Source organism: Poecilia mexicana, unplaced genomic scaffold, assembly GCF_051168715.1.
Source record: "Poecilia mexicana isolate PSO_F unplaced genomic scaffold, ASM5116871v1 scaffold_14, whole genome shotgun sequence".
Taxonomy (NCBI): Eukaryota; Metazoa; Chordata; class Actinopteri; order Cyprinodontiformes; family Poeciliidae; genus Poecilia; species Poecilia mexicana.
This window is the reverse complement of record NW_028263383.1, coordinates 5,862,610-5,890,204: the sequence shown is the minus strand read 5'-3', so window position 1 is coordinate 5,890,204 and position 27,595 is coordinate 5,862,610. Positions and strand designations below refer to the sequence as shown.

At 39.2% G+C, this 27,595-nt stretch overlaps 1 protein-coding gene across 1 annotated transcript; it reads right to left on the bottom strand.

Moving 5' to 3' along the window:
* Window positions 1–914: 914 nt before the first annotated feature.
* Window positions 915–27,055, bottom strand: mtus2a (microtubule associated tumor suppressor candidate 2a). Its single transcript, XM_014973656.2, has 15 exons — window positions 25,037–27,055; window positions 23,645–23,906; window positions 20,586–20,843; window positions 11,578–11,742; window positions 8,992–9,090; window positions 5,748–5,935; window positions 5,522–5,647; window positions 3,880–3,946; window positions 3,199–3,413; window positions 2,986–3,091; window positions 2,814–2,887; window positions 2,617–2,715; window positions 2,003–2,122; window positions 1,763–1,863; window positions 915–1,338 (listed from the first exon to the last, which is right to left on the bottom strand). Exons 1-15 carry the CDS (start codon window positions 27,053–27,055, stop codon window positions 915–917), a joined length of 4,323 nt encoding a protein of 1,440 aa, XP_014829142.2.
* Window positions 27,056–27,595: the final 540 nt, after the last annotated feature.

Below are 27,595 nucleotides of genomic sequence, written 5' to 3'. Positions count from 1 at the left end.
TTAGCTCTGAGCGCTCCGTTAACTGTTATGTTGTGTTCTGATTGCTGTTGTTGAGACACAACAGACTGCACATTCCCACTGAGGTACGTAGAAAACAGCAAACACCCATTTTGCAAGTTGACCTGAGGGACCTGAAGTAAAGAGGAGCTTGTCTTGTAAAGGAAGACCTGGCAAGGCTGTAAAAAATACAAAAGTATTTTGCAGGTAACATGGCTCCGCGGAGGTTAAACTATCAGCACTGAGCTAATTAGAAACACTCAAATAGAACTCGAGGAGGCAATTTGCTTCGATTTACAAACCAATTCTTGAACCGAAGTCCTTTATAAATAAAACGTTGGTCACTCTCTGCTGGTGAGGTGGTAGGACCAAGTTTAAGGCGCTTTGTTTAGTCCAGATGAAAGGAGAGGACTGACTCTCCTTCCACATCTTATTCTGATGGAGAAGAGCTTATTTTACTGAGGATGCCTGTGTGTCCGCGTGTGTGTGTGTGTGGGCACGTGAATGCGTTTTTGCCACACCAAAGTATCATATTCTGGTGAACTGAATGCGTAATTTCCATTTCTACATTTGCACTATGCAGGACACATGCAGGGGAGGTTTATCTATCAACAACACCTGTTCTAATATTTAACAATATTTACAGTGTGCAATTAAAAAGACATGAACACACACGGAACAGTCAGGAGCTCTGACTGGAAAATTCAGTTGCAGCCAGCATTTTTTCGTGTTTGTATATCCAACTTAAAGAATCTCTGCATCTCGAACACCACCATCAGAGTGGTTCACAGTGTCTGTACAGTATTCTGGTAACTGGTTCTAGTTACTTTCCTTTTGTAACACCATACATGCCTACAAAGCAAAGATTTGGAGTGCTGAAGAAAAAACGGGGAATGTGTGAGCTTTGAAAGCTGCTTTTAATTCTGTAAAGAGGTGTTTGAGTTACAGCAACCTGACGACGCCCTGTGAGTGGGCGTGTTCGGGCCGGAGGAGTAGTTGTGATTGAAAGCCGCCCTGTGAGTGGGCGTGGCCGGTCCGGGAGAGAGGTTTTGATTGACGGCAGCTCTGTGCGACGGGGAGCAGTACTGGGCCTGCCTGGGACAGCCGTGACAGTGGGTGGGCGAGTCGCACCCTGCCAAGGGCGAGGAGGAGAACAGCGGGGAGAAGGGAACGGGGGAGGTGGAGAAGGAGGAGCGGTGGAGCGGGGACGAGGCCGGGGACATGAGGGGGCTGGTCTGGAGAAGCCACAGCAGCTCCTCGTTGTTGCGGCTCAGGCGCTTCTTCTCGGTGCTCTCCTTCTCCACAGACTCGTGCAGGTTGGCGTTCTCCTCTGTCAGGTGCCTGTATGGGGAAGGATAAATGACTGCATGAAACAGGAAATGCAATGTAATGTTAGAGCTAACCCAATGAAACCAACAAGCACAAAAACCAACCCCTTAAAACGAGCGGACGGTCATGGATGTCTTTTATATTGCCACGTGGTTCGTCATGGCTCCAACGTTTAAGCCCAGAAAATTATATTGGAAGTTGGACTTTTAGTGCTTTCTTATACCAATTTAATCTAAACATGAATGCTGAAAGTCAGCCTATTTCAACACCAGTGTTAGTGAGCCATACTGAGCCTGGATCAGAAGTCAAGCTTATTCTACTCACCGCAACCTTCAAGGTTTCACAAGAATAGTTTAGATAGCACTTCAAATAACAGACTCAATTTAATTCAGTTATCTGTAAATGTGATTCACAATGCTTTCCGGATGTGTCTTACCTGGACGTAGCAAGGTTCATCTCGATACGAGCCTTCATATCTTCATTCTGCTGCTGCAGAACCTGGATCTTCTCTTCGAGAAACACGTTCTTTTGAGCCTGCTCAAATTCAGAATGCAACAGAGGTGCAACCTTTAATTAACCAAACACTCAACATCATCGGAATCCAGAAAGCTCTGCATCCGTCATTGGCGTGCAAAGGTTGATAGACTGTGCCTTTAGAAGGCCTATTTGAGCCTACCACTTTCTCCAAGTCTGAAATCTTCTTCTCCTGCTGGTGAATCTGCTGATTTTTCATCTCAACAACCTCTTTCAAACTCTTCAGATCTTTCTCGATGTGCTGGTATGGAGCTAAAGCATCCTATTGAAAACAATAATGATATTCATAATAATATTAAGAAAAGGCTTTGCTAAAATATTCAAAACCCTTCGATATATATATATTTTTTCAAATGTCATGATACAGTCACAGGTTCTAAAGTGCATTATAAGTGATAAATCAAAACAAAGTGAATTATTAAGCTTTACTTGATTTATACTACCAATAATAAGTTGGGTTTGCTAAATTAAAATAAACAATCTACTATTTAAGCAATTTTAGCATCTGCAACAAACAACATCTATTAATTTCAGTGGACATAAGAGTTCAAACACTGATGTTAAAGCCATAAAATACAGTTTTGTGGCTTTAACATGAAAAAAGTTGAAAAGATTTAATTTTCAAAAGCACCGTGTCATTGTTATTTATCTTTGAAGTATTTATAAAGAAGCCAAAGTGGATTGGACTCATTTTAGAGACATCCTTGAGGAGTGAGGCAGATGGTTCTGTTTAGGAAAACTTAGACTTATACTCACAATGATTTGTTCATCCGTACTCCTTCTCAAAGCTTCCTCGAAGCGTTTGGCCTTGTCCTTTAGACTCTGGTTTTGAAATGTGAGCATATCTACTTGATCCTAATCAAAGACACACAGCAGAAACTGAACATCGTACATCCACACTGCCGAGCAGGTACAAGGACTCCATAAAGTACTGTCTTCTGCAGATATAATACCTGTAAAGACAGCCTGAGTTTCTCAAAATCTTCTTCTAGGAGGAGCTTCTGTTGCTCATGAGCTTTTCTCAAGTCTGCACAAAACACAGCAACACAACAAAATGAGAAGTCAGTTTTAGCAGTTTATGCATCACAATTTTGTTTTTTTATTTCATATCTAAAAAAAACATACCTCTCATGGTACGAGCATGCTCCTCATGCAGTGTTGCCATGGTGATATTATGCATGTCTCTGAGCTCCTGCATAGCTGCCTGGTGGTTAACTGTCACCTCCTCCATCTAACGCATCCACAAACATATATAAATATACATGCAAATACAAGAAATGTGACAATTCGCATTGGACATGAAAGACTGGATCCCATCCCCTGATTCCTCTCTGTCACCTGCTCCTGCTGCTGAGTCGTCAACTCCTCCATCTCCAACCGATGCTCCGCCTTCAGGTGCTCCACCTCAGCGGCGTGACACTTCCTGAGGCCTTCTTCCACCGCAGCCAGCTCTGCCTCCTGCTGCACCTGGAGCTCCTGCAGCTCGCGCTCAAACGCCACCTCCAGCGCTGTTTTGTCCTGCTGGAGTCTCTCCCAGCGCGCCGAGTGGGAGGCTGCGCGTCAAGCAGATTAAAAAAGGGAATGAAAATGTTCAACGTTTACAGAGAAGCTTCGATTTTGAGTAGCTAAAACATGCTCAGGCCTAACAGAAATTCATGGAGAAAAAAAATAAATAAACTTAAGAATTCTGATAATACCTGTAGAAAGATAAATAAATAAATATATATTTTTTGGCTTATATACTAATCACGACTCAGAGTAATTTTAATAGTGTTACTCTCAGTAAATATTCAGTCACTGAGTCTGAGATAAATTGATGAGAGCCAAAGATGTATTTTAAATGCTCAGGGAAAGAAACAGTCAAAAATAATAGTAATAAAAAATATTGCATTTCTAATAATTAAGTGAATTACTGTTTAATATCTGTGAAAGTAATTGACAAATACACTCTTGGGAATTACACAATAATGCAAGAGAAAATGTCTACATCAATATTCAGTCATATGTATTCTCACTTACTCATTTCCTCTCTAGCTTTCTTCAACTCCAGGGACAATTCACTTTGACCTTCCTCAGCAGTTTTGTTCTGCAAATTATATAAAAAAAAAACACAACTCCATATTTTTGACGTTGTGAAAAATCTAAAAATAATTATCAGTAAAAAGTTTGTATTGTTTGTAGCAGTAACAAGAATTTGTAAGAGCATACAGCAGGTCACAATGAGCTGACATGTTGATTTCATAAGCAAACACTGAGACTAAGTTGCAAACATTAAGCAAGTATTGATGCGACTTGAATATTTTGTCAAAGATCAACATAAGGCAAAATAAACAGAAAAATCGGATACACATTTTCCCAAAAATTCTTATGAATTAAGACATAAAATGAGTTTAGAATAAGTATGCTTGTTTATAATTTAATCTGAGTATGAATACAGCAGTTCTGTAAAGTCCTCAGGGTGAACGACACAGCCACAAACCAAGAATTGATTATTCACCCAATTTGAATAAGGCATTTTTTTTTAAAGCTGGGACATAGAAAATGTTGAGAGTTGATGAGAAGTGTGTGGAGCTAAATCCTGGAAGAAGACCTTTCAGAGGCTGCAACAGACTAAGGGAGAGAGGGGTCAACATCACTCAGAGCACAGCAAGAGCTACAACAAAATAGATTAGATCACTCATACTCATTTGGTAAAATGAGACCAATCAAAGTGCAAATCTGTGAATTTAAAAATTAGTATTCACACACACCTTCCATCCAGTCTGACTGAGTACATATGCACAACAGATTTTTTTTACATTTTTGTCTATGAAAAATTTGAAAACCACGTATCATTTTGCTTCCGCTCTACTGATAAATGCTATTTTCTTCCTGACTAGCACACTGCAAGTCCATTCATCCTTGTTCTTACAGGGTTCAATGTCGCCTTCAATTAATTTTGTTTTTTGGAAGGGTGCATTTGCCCTGCAAGAGGGAGCGTACGTGACCTGCATGAGCAGCACAGCAAAAACACTTCAGTTTAAATGATGCATATATCATTTACAACAGTCGCTCGCTGCCGTTTCCATCAGCAGGGGGTGCTCAAACCATCTCTGCTGCCCCACACCTGTCTTTTGCATTTCTGTGCTGCGTGCTGATCGAATGCGGCGCTCAGACAATGACTATGAAGGAGTCAGACAGACACAGACAGGATCACTGCTTTCCTGTCTCAGAGCCTTAAACACATCATCAGGCAGGGTGAAACCAGTTCGGACACACTAACGTAGAGCCCGTCTTCACACAGTCACTCTAGCTCATCATCCTGAATGTCACCTCATGGTGGGAAATTATCCATCCGTCCTTATTCATGTTCACAGTTTGCTCACGCATTGCACATGCGTTTGCTACAATCGAGGATCGGAGAAAAATGGAAGGAGGAAACATCATGTGGAAAGTATATGGAGGGGAAAAAGATGAATTCTGCTGGTAATCAAAAGTTGTGTCCCAGGAAATCAGAGGCAAAGATAAGAATCAGAACACTGATCACCATTTCTACCCTCCACTGAGGATTATTTGGCTGCTTTATGACATGCCAAGTCTTAGTTAATTGGGAATAGGGCCACTGTTGCGGAACACGGAGGCACAAGGTCGTTCTTTCATTATATCATTTCATTTTGGCTACCTTGAGGCAATAATGCTGAGTGGTGATGATAAAGGCATCAAGACCTAGAGAAGTTCTCTGCAGCTCGTCCCTCAGAGCCTTTAGCTGCCTCTCCTGACGGTTGCAGTACCTCTGTAGTTTATGAACCTGAGCGACAAAAAAGAACATAAAAAAACCCAAAGTGTAGATAGAATGCAATAGAAGAAAGCAAACGTTAAGTAGTTAGGCTGACTCTCTCATTACTGACCTCCTCCATTTGTTCCATCTTTTCCTTCTCATCTGCTTGCCTTTCTTGCTCTTTCTGCAGAGCCTCTTCTTTCTCTTTCTGCAGGTTCTCCTGGTGTTCCTGCTGCGGCCTCAGGGGAGCCACACGCCGAGGTGACCCTGAAGGAGTGGAACCCCGCACCGCCGCTGCAGGTCGCTGCCCAGGCTGGACTGTAGAGCAAAGAAAAGCAAGCAAAGGCTATAAATGGGTCGAAGTCAAGTTTATTTTGTGTAACACATTTCAGCAACAATGCAGTTCAGAGGTAATTATGTGTTTCACAAGGGGGGGATATGTGATATAAAGCTTTCCTTATCTTAATAATTTAAAATAAAATGTGTTTTGGATGTGTTTTCAGTCCCTAAATTAAGTTAGAAGTTACTTAATAAACAATAGAGTGCGACTATCTTGGGAGGAGACTCAACATGCAGCCCAGGATAGAAATGAGTTCAAAGTGTATGAAGTCTGCATGTACTCCAGATCAAAATCAAGAATCTGTGGCAAGACTTCAGAATTGATTATTTTAGAAAGACTTTATTCAATATGACTAAACTTGTGCTTTTTTGTGAAGAACAATCAGCAACAACATCAATTTCCAGTTATACAAAAGGCATTCTTCTGTAATTGCAGCAAAAGGTGGTTCCACTGACCACAGACTATAAATACACACCACACTTTCTAGATTTTGATTCGTAAAATATGAAAACCACGTATGATTTTTTTTTTTCCCCTTTATTTTACAGTTATTCACTGTTGGTCAACCTAAAATTTACGACTGTAATTCCACAAAATGTGAAAAAGTTGAGAGGGTGTGGAAACTTTTGTTACACACAGGATATATCTTCATGATCTAATTTTTAATTCTCTGTACCAATGAAACTGACAGCTGTTAAATTAGGAGAGATCTGACCTGACCGGCTGCTAATGATCGGCTTCATGAGATAAATGATTGGAACTTAATGAAATCTTTTCTGCAAAGGAAGCTTTGTGGTTGTCCCTAATCTGATGTCCCCGCCTCTAATTTCATGACAAATGGGGCTAATATCTGCTCCGTACCAGAATTAATCCACAGAGAGTGTGACTGTGAACATCTAAGGTTTTATAATAACTTGTGTGAGTGTTTACTTGTTAACTATCAATCTAAGTAAAGCTTCATCCACTAATGATGAGAGTAATTGAAAGCTGGGCAAACATGCTCACTTCGTCATTTTTTTCCAGGAAGGAGACAACCATTATGTTGCAGCTGACACACAGACAAGTCCATTAACCTGTGTGTGTTCCACCTTGTCAATGGTTGCGAACAAAGGTGCACAACATCTTTTAGTTTTGCAATGCCAATGTTTTAAAACAGTTATTGTATTTTTTTTAATCCCTCCTATAAACCTATACAAGAACTATCCCCCAAATGTCTGCACCTCTGCATCCCCAGCCTGAGCCAGATCATTCGGACCTACTGAAGCAAGAGGGAGCAGTTTCCATGACAACGTGAGGCAGAGATTGGGGTGCAGGGTCCCAGGTAATGGGAAAGAATTGGTTGGAGGAAGGTGGGGTGGGACGGGGGATAAAATAAGAGAAAGAGCAGTGAGATAAAAGAGAGAAAAGAGTTGCAAGGCATTATTGAGTAGGAGGGGGTGGGGATGAGGTGCGGAATGACCATAATAATGATACATTTCTAAAGCCCATTTAGATGAGTGAGAAAGAAAGCTGATAAGAAAAGTTAAATTTTTTTCCCTGAAAGAGGAAGTGAATAAGGTTGAGAAAAAGGCTTTGCTTCTCAAAAACCATACATTTTAGCAGACCTTGGAGGATTTATCTACATGATTATTCCCTGTTGTGCTTTGCCTCTCTAAATTATTTCCACCCTACTTTTCCTGACAAGCACACATGTGCACACATACCTGCAGACATCTGTAGTTTCCATCTGAAAGGTTACAGAGAGGATACTGAATACTAAATGAGTGTGATGCAGATGGGAGCAGGGAGAACGGATTTGGAATATTAACACGAGCAACAATGATGAAAACCTGAGGAAAGATCTTGCTGACAGCAGAGATTAGATTTTTTTTTTTTTTTTTTTTTTTGGTTGGGGTGTTGTTAAAATATTCAAAGGTATGTAATTATAAATTTATTTATCACAACCAGGAGTTTTGCAGACGCCTGGGAATATCACTGAATAATGTCAATACATGCAAATTTCATTGGGCAGAAGGAAATTCTAGGTAAAATTAGGTGAGGTGCAAGGAGGAAAGTAAGGAACAGTAACACTGCAGTGGAAATATTAAACGGAAGAAAAAAAACTAAGCCTGGGGAGACTTTTTTTTTTTTTTATAAGGAGACATTTGGATGTTTGCTGCAATCCCATGACAAATTTTTTTATTTATTTTTTTCCACCACTGCAGATCTGGAAGAAGGAAAAGCTCTGCTTTTTATGGACTAAATCAAATCATAGATGGGAGCTGTGTGCTCAGCTCAGAACGCCATACTTGGAATAACCACATACCATCCAAGCTGCAATTAGATTTGGGTAAATTTCATAGCTTAAAATATTTCACAAGGCTGAGCCGGAGTAAAGGAATACAGAACCACATGGAGCTGAGATGTAGTTTTGAAATGGAAACATGAGGATCAAACTAACAATGTATTAAGAAAATCTTTATATAAAGAACCAGACGAAGGTCTGGTATTTGCATGTATATTTACTGTAAAGGTAGCGGTAACAATATTGTTGCCAGGATGTCTGACTAAATTAAAATATCATCAAGACCCTAAATTACTTCAGTAATTCTATTAAAATATTGTTATATAGACTGATTTCATACAGTGATGCATCAGCTTTGTTTATGTTTTCACGCTTATATTTTCATGAAATTTTAGTTTATTGAGATACACCTGTACAGTATTTTCAAAGTAGTTTTTACAACCTATGTTGAACCGTCTCATTTCACAAGTCAAATGCCGGCTCCAGAATAGTTCTTCCTCCTATTCTGAATCTTTCAGTGATAGAAATCATGAGTGATAGCAGAGAAGGTTCTTATTTTTCAGTTTTACAGGCTCTTCTGGGCGCCATCTGCAAGTTTTTACTCCCAAAGTCCAAAACAAATTGCTTATTACAATAAACAGTCGATAGGAGTGAGTTTATACATTGTTGCTTTTTTTCATGCAGTCCTGAAATGAGAATGTGATGGATATACACAGCAGGCCTCAATGAGGACTCAACTGAAGAACTTACCTGGGGACTGCAGTTTCGGGGGAACCACTGCCAACCTTTTTGGCGAAGAAGGAAGGGAACGTGTGACCTCTGAACTCCTCTGAAACTCCTTTCTGCCAACTGTCAAAACACATCAAAGTTTGATAAATCAGTGGGTGGTTTCATCCTTAGAAAATCATGCAAAATTTTCAAAACCACAAGAGGAAGCATCTGGCAAATACAAATTTTATTATGTGAAAGCATGTTTAGCTGGATAGTATATATGTATGTGTGCACATGTCACAACCATCAAACTTGCTCCTCACTTTTTCAATCTTTTTCAACTCTTCCCTTTCACCTCCTGCTATCCCCCATGCTGTGTGCTATAAATATATTTCAGTACCATCTGTCAAACATAAACAGGGCATTCAAAGGTCTACATACACATCACCTTCATGCTCCTTGTAACATTCCGCACTTTCTAGACCAAAATAGGTTCCAAATAGAGATTTCTAAGACCTTTTATTTCTGTTTTGTGCTTGCACATTTGCTTGTATGCTACATTGCACCTATACACAGTTGGAGGTGTGTGAGGTGTAAAGCGAGCAGCAGGTTTTACAGAGTGATGTTAGATGTGTTGCACTGGAGTGCTACGGATGAAACTGCGAGAAGCTAAAACGGTAACGGGAGGAAAGTGAGAAGAAAGGAAGTTTCAAGAGGTTTGTAGAGAGTCTGTCATGAGGCAGAGAGGAGAGGGAAAAGAGAAGCTTTGAAAAGAAACTAATTAGACCTGTTATGGGAGAGAAGCCTCTGATCCTGAGCAAATCCTGGAGAGATACTCCGGGCCTCTGGAGAGATCATTTATGGGTTCACTGTATGTGTGTTCAACTCCGCATGCTCTTCAGCTGCCATTCAAATGTTGCTCTCAAATTGCCTAATAAGTTTGGTGTACATATCACAGATCAATTCATATTACTGTAATAGTTTGAGTTTGTATTAAAAAACATCAGTGTCCCAAGTGAGCAAAAGACTTACAATTCTCTTTATGGGAGCAGAGCCATCTGACGTTATGATAGTACAGCGCTATAGAGTAGTGTTGTCAATGTAGCTGTCATACATTTTATTTCAAAGGAGTGGGATCAAAGATCTGCTGTAGATCCACATAACACTGTGCTGAAACATACTCAAATTAAATCAATATTTTATGGTAGCAACAGATACAATCTTTAGGACCAGAACTTTGCCGTACGGATCTAGTCAAACGCAATCAAAGCTAAAATTTAGCAGACATTTTGAAATGTCCTCATGTGTGCAAGTATATGACAAGCCTTATTGAAAACTAAGTTTGAACTGAAGCTGATTATTTTTGAATTGAAATATTTGTTAAAATTCTAACATAAGAATTAAGTTCGTAGGGTAATACTGCAGAGTTATGGAAAAACAAGCAACAGACGTGTGCGGGTCTGGCTGGATTACAGCATCCGTCATGCTTTCACTCTACAGGCCTGAGATTTTGTGGTTTCCAAAAGGCTCTTTGTGTCCCAAATCAATGAAGACAAAAGCCTTTGGTGGCAGCTGCATACCAGCTAAACACTCAAACGGTTTTTTCTTGTGTACTGGTGAATTTGATGCAACTTATTGACGTGACACATTTCTTAAAATGAAAAGAAAATGGAAAAGACTAAGACAGAGAATAATAAATAAATTCATGAATAAATAAAGGTCATAAAAGAAGATTCCAGGCTTTCGACGTATACCACTGTAATAACTCAGGACAGCTAAAAACATATGCATGCTCTGCTTTTATGGTGTCACTTGACAAGATTTTCCCAGAGCATTTGTATTTTTCCTTCAACTTTACAGTTACGCATTACTTAGTGTTCATCTATATCACATAACTACTCATCTCACCCCAAATTTCTGGATATATATATATTGAAAAAAAAAAGAAAAGAAAACTTCCAAAGGGTTTGAATAGCTTTGCGAGGCACTGCAATAGACTGGTGAATATTTAAGATCTCCAAGAAAAAACAAAACAAAACAAAAAAACATCACCACTACAAATGTAATAAGTAACATAACGAAGCAGAAAAGTAGAGTTAATGCGAACTCACGTGACTCAAACAAGATCACATGAAACATACATACATTCGTGTTCATTGTTCAATAATATCCTATATACAATACATTTCATATTTTATTCCATAAGGCATCTGGTGTTGACTCTACCAGTGAAAATCCCGTTGTGTGTGAAAAGCATCACAGCCTTGTCTGCTGCTGGTGTTACTGCTGCTAACAAAGTCAGGTGTGATCCCGCATGAATCTCACATTTTTATTTCAGCTTGAAAAGCTAAACTAGCTCATAGAAGGTTGTTTGTAGCTGTTTAATATTTCAGCAGAAAACCAAAATAATAATAATAATAATAATAATAATAATAATAATAAAGCCTTGCCATCTAAACAGTGAGGTTACATGGCAGTTTCTGACTCTTTTAGGGATAAAGCTGCTCATGTTACTACAACAACACTTAAAAATAAAATAAAAATAATATAAAAGCTCATCTGAGCCTTTAATTAACAACTATTTGGGAAGACTAGTTGTTTTTTTCTTTATGATCTCCTACTGACCTCCAGGTGAGCTTCTTGGCTGAGGTGGCAGGTAGCGTCGTGGCAACACCGGGGTGGAGGGGGGCTGGAGGCTGCTGCTGCGACATGGCGGACCCCTCTGTTGATCTGTTGACGGGGGGCTCGTTGTCACTCTGTGGAGCGGAGGCTCCTCGCTCACACTCAGACCTGGAACACGTCAAATATGACTTTACTTCTCTGAGGTGTGATTTTCAATCAAATGTTTAATCTCAAATGAGTCGTTTCTCAAAACCCATCTATCCCAACCTTTCATGAATACAATCCTTTTCCTCGCATGGCTGTGCGACCCTGGTGTTACGTCTAAATTTGGACTCACTGGACTGAGAAATGGTTTGTTACTTGAGGTTCTTGCTGCTGCCCTCAATCTTCCTTTTCTAACCTGGATCACAGCATTTGTTATTCGGATGCACACACACACACTTTCTTTCACACAAATTGAGACACGCCAACTCACCTCGACTCACACATAATACTGAAGATTGCTTGTTCCAGTCTTTAGCACGGCTATCTTGTCAACTATGTACCTTAAACCAGCTATGATACATCGTCTCCCAAGCTCATCTCCACAAAATTGATCGATAACAGCACAGCAGAGCGAGCCAAACAATGACTCGTTTAATTTAAGGCTGCCACAAAGAAGCTTTAAGATTATGATTTAGTCAAGTACCAACAACTTGCTTCTCTCTGTGCCACCAGAAGACTGAAGGTTCGTCTCATGTTGTGCCAAAACCCCCTCAGGTTTCTGGGATTAGAATAGCTCACTGCAGGGCGCCTCATGTTTTCAGAGCAGTTACGCAAGAGAACATTGTTTCAATCTTCCCATCAACAGAGACAAAAACCTGTACAGAAACATTTACAAAGTAAGAGATAATTCCAAACTAATAATTAAGAAATTCATCATTGTTTTAACGCTATAGCTTCACTGTGCTACCTTTCGAAATCTAAAGAGTGAAAGAGGATCTCCCAACAGAGCCGTCTGTCCATGCGTCACTTCACTGCTTGACTCTAGATACGTCGGTATCATTGACTTGAAATTTTTATTGTGGCTTAAGATGGTGTACTGTGAATTGGTGCCATATGCTCTTAATAAACTGAATTGAACCGAGTTAAATGTATTAATCAACACTTTCTCAAAACAATCCTCCTGCATGTTTAACCATAGCAAATAAATTTTAGCCAAAAAATGAATTATGTGGCGAAAAGTGAGATTTGTTCAAGCAATATAATGATCACCATTATAAAGCTTACTCTGGTGACAGTTGTTTAGTCAAAAATGCTTATGAACATCATAGTATTGGGCAGAATAAGTCCCCTTTGAGTTAACTTCACTAAATAACTGCACTTTCTATCATGCAGTTATTATTTTAAAAATAGGTTAACAAAGCTTTCAATTTTTGTCCTCATTAATATTATGGGTTAGCGCCCATAATCTGGTTGGTGCACTAAACCAAAGTCTTGCTCTAAAATAGCTACAGATGACTCTGGCTTAACTGATGCCTATTTCAGAGGGTCATTGGTACAACCTGCACTAGTTGCTATTCCGTCACCTAGGAATTCAGAAATATTAATATGTAATAAAGTAAATATTTGATCAAAAGATGGTTGACTGATGCTCTCAAAGGTCTTGTAAACATAGAAATAGCAGAGCAATGCCTTTATATGACTGATGCCTTGGATAAAATAAATTATTTATGATAAAACATAGTGATTGACAAACTACACTGTACGACAAATGACAAGAAGAGGAAGGAAGATGTTTAAATAAGGGGGAAGCTGATCAAGTAAGTAAACGGGCAAAAGAGCAATGAGAAGAAATGAATGAATGACAGTGAAACAGAATGAAGACCCAGGCCTTTTCTGAGAGTGCATGAAAAATCTTATGCATATTTAACGGGGATCATGAAAATGAGGAAACAGCTGGGGATGAGGTAGGGAGCATTTTTTTTACACCTCAGCAGGAGGCCATTTTCTAGGAGAAATTTATTGCACATTCCAGCAAAAACTAAGCTAATGCTGATTTTTTTGTATGTTTGTTTTTAGTCAAAGTAGATGAATAGATAAAGCTATCCGATCCCACATACAGCCTCACAGTTTGCCTGATGTGATACAGTTCTGATTATTTCAAGTGATACGAAATGGCTCTAAAGACTTTTCGTTGGACTTAAAATCTCATTTATTTTTGATGAACTCAGCTTAGTTGGAGCCTTCCCCATCAGCAAAAGAAACTCAAATGCTGTCCTAAAGGAACTGATCCACTCCATCTCAGCTGAATTTACAGAGAGCTGCCCTCTCCAGGTGCTCACACAAACACATTAAGTGTTGACAGGGAATAAAGCTGCACAGCTGGCACTGCTGACTTGCCAAAGAAAAAAAAAATCCCAGGCATCAATGCATTCTTCCCCTGGAAGTAAATAAACATTTCAAGCACAAAACTAACCGGTGAAGTTGATGTACACTTTGGTTCGTGCATATTGATTTAGTTTATTTTTACTAGGGAACATAAATCATGTCTGATGCTCTTAAGTGAAATAATCTCAACAAGTGTCTTTGATATTCTCAAATAGTTTAAATCAAAATACCAGTTTCACATCAATATTAAGTGAGTAGAATTACAGAATATCAGCTTTGTTGTGCAACGTAAATGAAAAAAAAAACATCAATATTTGTAAGTTTTCAGGAACCGACAAAGTTTTCATTGCCTTTAAATACAGGATTTACCATCTGATAATCTTTGGAAATATATTTAAATCATACCTCATCAGTTATCTTTTAATTAAGCTACATGTTCCCTCTGACAGATGCACACTACAGTCAGTTTAGTGGGTGTAATTAAGTATGAAGAGTAAATCCATCCACTGATGTTTGTTCTGCCTGTCAACTGCTGCTTCCTCTCGTCTTATGAGGCTCATGTAGGAAATGCCTGTCACTCTTCCACCGTAATTCAGAATATCCTATTTAAGCTACTGATCTGCCTGGAAGATCTTCCAGATCTCCACTCTGCTTACAGTCTATGCACACACTAAGTACATATTATGATCTCAAGAAAAAAAAAAGTCTGTCTGACAAGTAAAAAAAAACATTTTTCACGGTGTAGAAAAAAAACAACCTTTCTCACGTGGAAAGTTTCCCTGCATCTGTTTCTAATGGTACTAGATGATCTTAGTCTCACATGTCGAACACATGTGGAATAATATATGGAAGATTTTCCATGGATTGCATATTATATAATTTCTGCATGTAAAATATGTTGCAGGGTTATCTCATGATTTTTAGACGCTGCTTGGTATTAATCCAACATGTGAGACACGTGGTAGATCATACATGTGTTTCATCTGTCACTACATGACGTAATTACAATATTTCAAAAGGATTTCAGCCTTTTCCTTCTGACTTTGTTGTTATACATAATTTACACATTCAAACGCATGTAAAAGCACTTCACACACCTTCTCACAGGTTTCTACAAGATGGATTTTCCACCTTCATGTGGGGTTTTTAAATCAGTTGTGCTATTTTGAGCTTTTATACAAACTGATTTTATTTAAGGAGCTGTGACTTTAAGTGCAGAAACTTTTCACCTGAACCTGTTCTGAGAAATAAAGCAGTTGTATGGCAAAATTACTGTAATTGTCAGCAGAAAAAACATCATTTAGTAACGATAATAAATAACTGATTTTAATTATAGTATATAGTAATTATATAATTAAAGTCAGGTGTTGTAGCATTTTAAAATGTAAATTAGAGAACACTTGAACAGCACACAAAGGTCCTGTAACATATAGACAGGGCAGAGAAGGACCTATGGAGATGACCATCTGTTAGCTGCACTGGATTCAAAAACCGGCAAGAGGCAGATTCAAGCCCGCTGAAATGTTCATCTACACACCTCTGAGTCGTGATTTACAGACAGCAACATGGAATATTTACTTTTCTAGTTTTGGTTTACTACCAGCCTGACACACAACAATCATTTCATTGAGGCAACAATCTCATACAAAAGAGCTGAGCACATCCAGGGTGCATTTGTGTTGGTATGGCGCTCGCTCTTTCCTCACTCAGTATAGATTAGGTCAATTTTCCACTGCCGTTCAGTAGGTGGTATACATTTGTGCCTGCTGTTTACAGACTTTGTCGCACACTTTCACTCACAAAGAGTAAGTAGAACTGTAGTAAATGAAGGGGAAAAAGCGCCGTCACTAAAGCTCAAGGCAGAGCAATAAAACCTGCATTTTATCTTAGAAAAAGTAGCACTTTAAACTGAGTCAAATGAAGAAGAAGAAAAAAAAAAACACAGCACACTTTAAACACTTCATGTTTACCCATAGCACATAATGCAGGAAACACTAAAGTTTAGCTGCTATCGATCCAGCAGTTTTCTTCCAGCGTGAAATGTCCGATTCAGTCATGAAGTCAAGTTAACACTGAGCTGGATGAAATGCACTATGAAGCTGTCAGTTAATGAACAGGCTCGATGAGACCATCTTCCCTGTCACCGCTCTGATGCTTTAAGAAGCTTCAGCCATGTTAGTTTTATTCTCCTTATCCACAGAATAGCATCCATATCTAATTGGCCCATCTAATTTGCTGCTCTCTGGGTGAGAACTTGTGTGCATGTGTGCATGCATGCTTGTGTGTGTGTGCATGCACCACAGAAACCATCTGTTCGCAGTGAGCTGGCATGAATCTCAGACCAGATCTAAGCCTTGTGTGGCATCTGGGGTTTGACATCCTCTCCTCCATCTACACTGATGCTTCTCTTTCCGCTCGTTTCCCCCCTTCATCCCACTTTCCCATTCTCTATGCTTGCTGCTCATTTTGACTCATTGGATTAGTGTTTATAGCCACATCACTCTTCACCTTCTTCCTTCTGCTCCCTAGATTCATTTTGATTTCTTGCGTTATTAGATAATTCTTTTCTTTTCTTTTCTTTTCTTTTTTTTTAAAGTACAGATAAGAGTGATAGCACTCTATTTTAGGATTTGAGTTTTCAGACCCAGGCTTCATCAGCCTCCTTCTGCTGCATTCACATCTCAGCTCTGTATGTTGGCCGGAGTGGATAACCTGAACCGTGATGCTCCTTCTCTAATACACCAACAACGACGACAACCATGCAACAACTGAGGAGGCCAGAGTGACAACACTAATGCTGGGATTTTGTTAATAGTGTATTGATTTTATACAGAGAAACCTAAAGCTCCCAAGATGCTCGACTGCTCCGCTCTTACTTACAAGCCTCTTATATGCAAACAGTTGATAAGAATCAATTAAGGCCATCGCTGAAGCTTTGGATCAATATGACCTTGCTTACATTAGTTTGTGTGTGAAAACTATTTCCAAACGTATTGTCACATTGCCTTGCCAATGTGTTCGTATCTCTTGACATTTTTATACTTTGTCAGATTACAGAACAAACCTCCATATATTTTGGTGGTATTTTGAATGAAAAATGCAAAGTAAGCTTCAAAGTGGAAGGAAAACAATATAACAATCCAAAGATCTGATACGAGAATCTGTTAACAGGACAGCTTTTAATTGGTGATGTCCCAGTTATAACTTTTATATTAAAGTGAAAACTGGTTAAAAAAAAAAAAAAAAAGCACTTAACAACCCATGTGAGCAATAAACATATTGTGACCTTCCTAACACAATGGATTAAATCACGTTTTGCCAAAAGTCCTGTTTTGTTTTTGCCTAAAACATCTTTTGGAAAGAGATATTTATTTATTTATTTTTACTAAAATCATGTTAGCCAAAAAAGACACAGGCCATTCTTTTAGGAAGGTGATTACATGGATAAAGGTGAAGATTACACCAAAATGGATGTTTTCGGCCAAAGTGCAAAAATACGACATGTGGTAAAACACTTACATCACCCACAGCACACCATCCCATCAATATTAAAGAGCTTTTCTTCAGTAGATGCTGGCCACAATAAAGGGGGAGATGAATGGAGCTAAATATAGATCAGTTCTGGATCAAAAACAGATGGAGGGCGCTTGAGGCTGGGGCACATGCTCACCTTCCACTTGGATACAAACCTGAAACCTACATCCAGAGCTACAGATCAGAACAAACAATTGGGAAAGGCAAAACTTTGCAACTGATGTTCCACATACAAGAAAAATATCCAAAGATTTAAATCTTAAGATGTGCAGTGGTAATAGAAAGATTGCACCAAGAGACTTGCAGCTATAACTTCGGCAATATATGTTTCTACAAAATATTGACTCGGGGGGCCTGAGTACAAATGAACTCCACACTTTTCAGGAGTTCATTTGTAAAGATTTCATAACGATTTAATATGATCCTTCTGTTTCACAATTATATGCCATGCTATGTTTATCTGTCATAAATTCCAATAAAACACCTTAACGTTTTCACGTAACACTTAGCAAGATGTTGTACTCATGGATACAAATAATTTTTCATCTGATTTTTATTATTTTGTATAGACTCTAATTAATCTGGACAATGCACATCCTCATCCACTGTTTAGAGCAGTCTGATGCTCAAGTCTTTTACTTTTCTGACCTCTTTTACTGAAGAGCTAAAAATCCCCTCGTCATTTTGCTGATTTATTTGGTCTGTATCCTCCAGGGATCTACATTTGCACGTTTAGCTTGGGAATCAATGGGGAAAAGGAGCAACCAAGCACAGGCTTTACTCTTACTGCACAAATGGGAAGTGTATAGCTTCACCAACTCCCATGATATCCATGAATGAAGAGTGTGTAAAACCTCAGCTGTAAGCATGGATGTGCTTTTATTCAAGTTGAGGTATAGTGACGTGGAGGAAAAATACCCGATGTATAACAAGCCTACATTCTTTGGAGGAAAAAGATGTAAAGATATATGATATGAAAAGTGTTTGGAAATGTTGAGAGATACTGGTATTTAAATACACAGTTATGCGATCAAATTAACAGAGCTAGAAATCTGAAACACATAATGGTTCAACTGTAAATTCATGCCATTTTCCTCAAGTGTTCAAAATCAACAATAGTTGAATGCTGCTTTAGGTTTCAGCGATCAAACTCTCAGCAACAATGTGTAAAACTGTTGAATCCAGGTCCAAAAAACATAGAAGCTACTATGATCATAAAACTGTTCCCAGTATAAAAACATGAAAAAGACACAAGACGCCCATTTATGTTACACAGAAGGATTGAAAGAATGAGTCTGGCTTCACTTTAAACATAAACAGAGAAAGGAGTTCAAACACCTCACAAACAAAGGTCACGTAAAACACACACAATCAAAATCTAAAGCAAACCCACCCACATTCTCATCAAAGGCCCCCAGTTTTTTTTTTTTTACCTCTCACGACTGTCATCCTTGATCTTCTTTTATCTCCTCCCAAGCTTCTGTAGTTCATTGCAAATTAGAGAGACTGGTGCAGATGCTGCTTTTGAGACCTTCTGAATATATATTCTTATGTTCAAAAGTTTACACATGCAATAATAAATAATACTGTTGTCTAAATGCTGAAGTAACCAACCAAACATGAAGACTTCCTTCCAGACAGTGTCAAAGAAAAATTGAGTCTGTCTCCCAAATTAAGCAAATAGTGCAGATGCCCATGTGAAGAGAAAGAGAAATGGTTAAAGGAGTGCAGCTTTAAAGTGCAACGCTGCAATGAGAAACTCAGATCAAAACCAACTAAAACTGAAGGGGAAAATCTAAACAAATATTAAGCATTCCCTTTAGCACACACATCTGTGTGTATCACGTTCATTATTTTTGAAATGATTGTGTTTTTGTCTCTATCTCAACCTCTTTGCTCGCTCAACAAAGAAGCTTTCTTGTAGGAAAGAAACTCTTACTTCTTCTGAAGGAGATCACCATGCTGATTTAAGTCTATGCGTAAGATGATGAACTCTTTTTTTCTGTTTTTTTTTTTTCACAAATTAGAGAAAAAAAATCATGAAAACGATATGCTTCAAAGGGAGGAAGTGAGGGAAGGGGGGATGACATAACAGGGGGCCTGATGTGTGTGGCGCTTACGTCAACTGTAACTGGGAGAAGAGGAGCGAGCCTTCTTATGTAGGTCACATTAAATAGACATGCTGCTACCTCAAAATTCAGCCAAGTAACCCAGCAGCCCTGAAATCACAACTGGAAAACTCAGAGCTTCACACCATGAATGCAAATTGAGAAAATTTACACGGTTCATCCAGCAGCGAGTTTGATCTTATCATTCTAATTGCTCACAGAATATGTGGCACAGACCCAGTTTGGAGCTTTCTGAATTACGGTAATCTTTAAATTACTGCTGTTGTTTTCTTTTGAAACAGTCTGTGTAATACTTTAACCCATCTAAGATCATATGACCCACCACAACTCAAGACCGAAGCAAGACGTTAGTGACAATATTCTGGAATGTGGCTTTCATTGGCTTAAATTAGTTATTATTATAATTATTTTTTTATGAATAATTTTTTAAACATGATGGTGTCAGAATCATGATGTGGGAGTTTCTGAAAACTTGATAGTGGCTGTAGAACATAAAACATACTGCATGTTTATAGATTATGAACATTCACAGATGTTATTTATATAATTTGACTCAACATAAGTTATTTGTAAGGAGTTTACAAATGAGTTATAGACTACAAAGAAGACTGTCAATTTGAACAAGTCTGGGAGATATGTGTTACCAAAAGATTTGTAATGAAAGGTGGTAAAAAGTATCGATTTAGAGTGACGGGATATAGATTCATGCCACACATTTAAGATTTGGATTTTATGCCACTTTAGAACTATGTGTTACTTCGTATTGGTCTAAAATGAGGTGAAGATAAAATGATTTTCTACAAAGTGTTGTAAATTGAAGCAACAAAAAATTTGATTAAAATAGAGCAAATGTTTTGATTAAAATGTTCATTGAAAAAATAATTTTAAGCTAGTTTCACAAATGCAAATGTCACACTTTGTAAAAAAAAAAAAAAAAAAAAAAAAAAGCGTCATTATTTTTGTTCAGAGGGAACTCACGGTGTGTTGTTCTGTAGGGATCACTCTGCACGCTGTCAGCGGAGTGGGCCGAGGACGCTGAGGAGACGCTGGAACTCCTGACGAAACCAAAGGCTGCCAGGCGGCCTGCCGGGAGACGGTTGGAGGAGAAACCTGGAGCCCGCAACCCAGACTGACTGACTTTGGGAAGCAGAGATTTGGAGGCTGTGGATGGGGGCTGGGACGCTGCTGTGGAGGCAGGAGGAGCCGCAGGAGCTTGATGGCTGAAAACCTGGTCATCTAGTGATGAAACAGGCAATTTGACGTTGAATTGTTTTGTCAGTCTTTAGAAAGACTGCATATTTCAAGAGGCAAAATGTCAATAAATATGGCAGTTTTTTCATTTTATTCAGAAAACAAGGTACACCCGTGCTGGATCACTCATCATGAGTTGTTAAAGCTCTCTCAGTAGGGAGCATGAGGTTTACTTTGTGGTGACTCTGGTTGTTCCAGCAAGCAAACATAATAACTGTGTAAATTAAACTGCAAATAGCTGTTTGGCTCTGCCTGTGCTAACAGATTGGACTAATGGCCAAAATATTTTCTAATGCAATTATGGCATTCAATTCAACACTGACAAAATAGCACAGGGGAAAGTTTTTTTTTGTCCTGATACAATGCTTTGAAAAAGCATTTTAATTGGAATTTCATGTATTAAACCAACACAAAGTAAAGCATAACTGTGATGTGAACAGAAGTTATTGTCAAAATTGAATCTGTATAGATTCTATTGTTTCTCACAGGAAATTAAAAGTCAGTATGTGCAGACATTAACAATTTAGGCTTCGTACAGAGACACATAGAATTCAGTGGTCAAATCTCAAGACTTTGGATAAAAACCCCATTTTGGCTTCCATAGTCTGCAAAAACAAGGTCAAGATCCTGCACAGAAGAAAAGCGTTATCCCCTGCTGGCTGCAGAGATAAGGTACGCGACCCTCCTTTCCTTTCCATTTGGCACAGCTGTGTGCTTCAGCGGAGCCCAGAGGATAACTACTACATCAGAAGAAAAAACATGTTTCACAGGGAGAAACAGATGCCTGATGTTAGGGAGAGGAAAAAGTGGAATGGGAACAAAGTGGAAAAGTCCACCCCCTCCAGCATCATTAGAGATCCAACTCATGCTTATCACATATTTCCTCTACCACTAATATCTGTGTGCCATGAGGTCTACTTATGAGTTTGGAGCTCCTTCCTCTTGAGTGAGAATGTCAGGATCATTAAGGATAAATGTGTTAATCTGAATCCTGGCATTCCCACCCCCACTCCTTATCCTATTCAACACATCTGAGAGACTGGGATTTAAATAGCTTACTTTGCTTACTTTTTAATTTTGAATTTGTGTTCTATTTCAGAGAATTCCTTCTACAATTCAATTCAAACTTAAAAATGCAGAATATATCATGAATCTTTTGAATAAAGCCAAAGTGTGCTACGGTCTTTGAGTGAAACAAGGCCATTCTCACTTTGGATAAATTATGTAAATAAGGCCAGGAAAAATCAATAGGACATGCAGCTGGCATAAGCACTAATGATTTTAATCACAGTCCAAAGTGAGAGGCGACAGTGTGTATAGATTTCCACCTCCAGGCTTTAAGCTGCATGTTATTAAATGTAATACTTGTTTGCAGTGTAGTCCCAGCAGCGCTACTGAAAGGAAGCATGGAGAAGCACGAGTGAGGGAATCCACTTGCAGTAATGGTTCAGTGCATTTCACTGTCTTACCGTATAAGTGGACTTTCCTCATTATCATAACAATACAGACTTTAAGCTATGCACTGGAATCATGTGACACAGCTGTGTCACAAACTATATAATTGCTATAATTAGTAGGTGTCAGACATTTTCATTTACAAAATACTGAAAAAGTCATAATTGAAATTAGTGCATAAGAATAAAAGGAAACGAACCCGGGTATAGAGAATGGATGGATGAAGGGAACTAGGTGGAAAATGATACCTGCTTTTTAAAATTTTTCATAGATACAAAATCTGAATTATATGTATTTGGATTCTTCCCTTCGTTCCCATCTGACTTAGATTGAGTTATTTTCAAACATCAGAATGACTAAAATGATTCAATCTGCAGATGTTCAAAGATGATGGTGTCACACCACAAAGTAATAACAGCAGTAAAAATCAATTCTAAAAAAAAGCATTGATTCAGGGGAGCTGGATGTAAATGCATGTCACACATTTCAGATTTCAACTGGCAGTACGATCATTTGTCATTTTTCTTCCACTTTACAACCATGCAATCTTTAAATGGGTGTGTAGCATCAAATCCCAGTGAAACGATTTAAATCCGTGGCTGAATTATGACAAAATGTCCAAAGAGTATTAATCCTGTTGCAACGCACTGTACTCAAAACAGACAAATGTTCTGTGTCAACATTTAATCTAGTGTGCATAAGCTAAGAAACATTCCAGTGAACAAACAGTGGATGCAGACTGATATGCCTTAGATATGCATTAGTACAGAGTATGATAAAATAAACCATAAAACTATGCTGATCGATTTGATATTAGAGGGTTTTTTCCACTTCATGTCTAAGTTATCACTTTAAGGGAAAAAGCAAATGAAATACAGCATGTAAGCAAAGAATGAAGGATCCTTCCAGAAGAATGAGAAAATGCAATACTTCAATATTTCATTGACAGATGAGCTGAAGCAAAAATCTGATTTCAGCAGTCAGAGGCGCTATCTGTATCACTGAAATTAGAAATTCGCTGAGGAGAAGATGCAAGTGGCTTATTATTTATTTATTATTTTTATATTTCAGTTTGTAGATTGCTGCCTTCTGGTGCAGAATGCGTCCCCTCCTACAGCCATCCAATCAGGACTGCCAAAATTAATCTCAGAGAGAATGCATTTTAATGAACCGCCTTCATCTCAAGCCAGGCTGAGGGATGCACAGGTCCCACAACTGCTAGCTGTTGCATGGCAGCAGGAAGACCAGGCTGTACTCTACTTAGTCAAAATTTGGGCTGGTGAAGTCATTTTCAGTTGGCGTTCCAGAAGTGAACGTGTAGAACATCCTACCTGTGCTATCTTGGCTTTTCTGGCTGATCGCTGGGCTAACAGTTTGGATTGGCTGGCTGAAGACCGACGCTGACCTCTGTCCTTGACCGGTGGGTCCACGGGTCTTGACGGAACCCGCATTTGTCCTGGTGACGGCTCCAAGACCCAAACGGAGGCCTCTGCCAGAACGGATGAGACTTCCACTTCCCCCGGCCTGTGTAACTGTCCTGCCCTGCAAGGCATCTTCAGAGGAGACGCCTTTCAAACTGTTGGATCGTCCCACCTAAAAATCAGAATCACTAAATTTATTGAAAGGCCTAAAACATGACAAATTCATGACATTTCCTGACTTCTGCAGCACGTATTGTAATGCACTGCCACATCATTATGAATAAAAGAAACAAACATCTGCATAGCAGTTGAAAGATCTGTCCTTATTTCCTGTAAAACCAGCAATTCCCATGGAAAATTAAATTTAGGCCAATAGAAAAAGAAAAAAAAACAGAGAAAAAGAATAAAGTTATCCATTGCAGTTTGTTTTTGCATTCCGTTTTAACTCAAAGCTTCACATATGTAAGCTGTTCAAGAGGAGACTCTGATGTCTTAAAGCTAAATATGAATGTTACAGATTTTCCACAAATCTAGATGTGGAAATCCAAAATGACTGGCTTGTTTATAAAAACCAAGTGAGAAAAAAGCTGCTTGTTTTCCCTTCTTATGTTTGGAAATGAATTGACAGGGTCAAACCTTTCACACACACATTGCACTGAGAGTTATATCTCTTCGATGTTAGTGCCAGATAAGGCTATTTAATAGAAATTAATAAAAAATATTAATGTTAAGGCGATAACGATCAGCGCTTGGACTTTGAAAAAGATACAGAGGATCTATCATCAACTATGTTAGCATGAGCTAGAATAATACATGCGCAGTAAATAAACTATGCCAAATATGCCAATCATGGCACATGACATTTTTTTTTATTATTTGATGACAAGAGAGTATAGAAAAGAATAATAAAAAAAAATCTTTATTGTCTGCCGGGGGAAAACTGCCTTTGGCTCACCAGTACTCAAGACAAGCTGATAAGAACATTAAAAATGACCAGACACATAAAAAAGCTAATAAAAAAAGACATGTTGATTAAAAATGTATTAGCTGCTATTAAACATCCTTTTCATTAACTTCACATTTCTGTATTAAAAAAGTAATTTTTTTATTGGGCTGATGTAATACTCTAATCTTAAATGTGTTTTTATTAGCTATTAAAAAATCATTATAAAATTAACAACAAAAAAGGCTTGAAAACACCAGTCTAAATTATTCTTAAATATTTAAATTTATTCCACATGACTGTATAAAAGATCAATCTCAGTGCAAAGATATAGAGTAGATCATATATATCTAACTCACCTCAGATGATGTCCCATAGTAGTTCTCCACCCTTCCGCTCAGTTTCGGGGATGCATTGTGGCTGTGTGCATGTGCTGGGGGAACAGTGTTTGTGTTTCCAGGAGTCCTGATGCTCCTGTTTTGCAGCCCTGGTGGGAAACTGTTCACCTGCATCTCTTGGCGATATTTATCGTAGAGTGGGTTGGAGGCACTAAGTACAGGGGTTCCTCGGGTTTCAGCGTCAGGGTTTCTGCGCGGGTCTTTAGACGGATCCTTAAAGGCCGCTGATGTCTGGCTGTGAGTGTAAGTCGAGAGTCTGGATGGCAGAGATGAGACCTGATAAGGTCCGTCAGCAGCCTGGACTTTAAACTGAGGATTCTTTCGAACAGACGTTATGATCTTGGGGCGGATTCCTTTAGGTTTAAGTTTAGGTGATGGAGAGTTCTCTTTGGGGTTAGAGTTAGAGGAGCTCTGCTGGATGTTAAGAGGCGCTTTTGGGATTCCACTTGTGCTTATGTTTGTTTTCACTGGAGCTCTCAAACAACTGTTGCCATAACCCTGAGCTGACGTTGGTACAGCTGGGTTGCATCCTGATGGGATGTGCCTAGAAGCTCCAGAGACATTCCTGGAAATGAGGTACATAGAGGGCTGCCTGCGTGGTGAGCCCTGTGGTGTCCTGAGAGGGGATTGAGGAGGGGTAGATGACCTGGATTCAACTCCAGTCCTGTTGGGACTGGAGCAGTTCCTACGATAAGTGAGCTGAGCCTGAGGTTTGTTTTCCAGAGTGGGTGTGTTAGAGGAACCAGATAGATGTTGTCCAGTTGTAGTTGTCTGTTTCTCCATGGGTGGAACCTCCCTATGGGATGCCTGGTTAGGCTGCCTTAGCTGGGAGACAGCACTCATGTTGTAAAGGTGGGAGAAGTCTGACGGTTCCCGTAAAGCAGATTTTGTGAACTTTCTGCTTGACCTGCTGCTGTGTGACTCTGGTGATGCATTGTTGGAGGAATGTAGCACTGTCCCAGTTTGCTGAGTTTTAGGATCTGGCAAGGTCTTCTCTCTTATCATCTCTGTCTGGCAGAGGGGTCTGACAAGCTGTTGGCGCCGAGGTGGCAGCACCCTCTCCTCAAATCCAGTCCTTCTCCTTTGGCCAAGTGCTCCATCAGAGGACCTTCCATTTCTATGATGACTCCTTTCCTCCAGTCTCTGTTCCTGGCCATAGTATTGATGACAGTCATATCTCTCTTGAGGACGAAATGGTGCAGAGTTCTGATTGGTGTCTAGGGAAGCTGCCCTTCTGCTGGTCTGGGCTGAGGTAGTACAGTTGGTGTTGGGAAAAAGGTTTGTCTTGGGGTTGGAAAGGGAAATAAGACATGCGCCACCGCTGGAATCCAGAGCACTAGACAGACTTCCACCAAGAGCAACAGCTGACAGACTGGAAACAAACACATTTGTCTCAGACTTGGATTCCTTCAGACCCCCTGTCCGTCTATCACTGCCTGTCCTGGTGTCTCTTTTCTCTACTGAGCCTGTCACATATGTATCCAGCTCTTCAGTACTGTGACAGGCGATGCGTTTCTCTTTGCTCCTCTGTATTCTGCTCTCTTCCCTGTTGTGGTCGTAGTTTCGTCTGACACCGGTTGAAGCAGAGCTGGCCGTTGAACTTGAGGATATGGACATGGGACCCTCATCCTTACCATCTCTCATGCTTTCTCCATCATCTTCCTCTTCGTTATGCTCCTCCTGACTTTGGTTTCCTAAGAATGTGTGGATTTCAAATTCTCTGAGCTCAGGCTCCATACATTGCTGCTCCGATCCCCAGATTACAATTTTGTCTGGAGAGTCACTCTGACGAACCAGTGGAGGAATAGAGCTTGTGTTGTACCCTGTGACCTCAACTAGACACCCTCCTTCTTGGTCAGTGGCTGCAGTTATTTGATTGGCGTTATCATCACCTGATGGGGTGCAATGGGTTTTATTTCCAATCTTCTCTCCTCTTTCAACACTGACCCTCAATCCATGAAAATTAGTTGGAATGCTCATCTTTGACTTTTTTATTAAGCACGTTCAGGGGTTGAGGCCATTTACAGAGTCTTAAGAGTTACTTTAACTTTTGCTCTTCCTTATCAGGGTCAGTGTTTTTAGAGTCATTTGGCAGAATTATCCAGGAGTTGGTTATCATCTCAGGAAGTCTCTCTCTTTCTTTCAGGTTGCCACGCAACTTGCATTTAGATTGAGCTATCTAAGTTGATGTTAATGGGTTTAAGTGAAGATAGAAGTCTGATAAATCTGGAAGAAGAAGAAACACACAAAGGAAACTATAAGAAGGAGCAAATAAGTTCATGAAATTCAACAAATTCTGATAACATTATCATGTTTTGTCCCTACAGAGTTCCAGAAATAGTTTATGTCCCCAGTGTATTTTTAGAATAGCAGCTGTTAATTTGCCCACAGTCCTATTTTCTTTATATTTGTAACTTATGTTATTAGAGGATTTTTTGACACAAAACCTCTCTACCCAAGGGAATGTGGGGAGTCATCAATCAATGTGTCCATAAATGTATAAAGAAATAAAATCAGAAC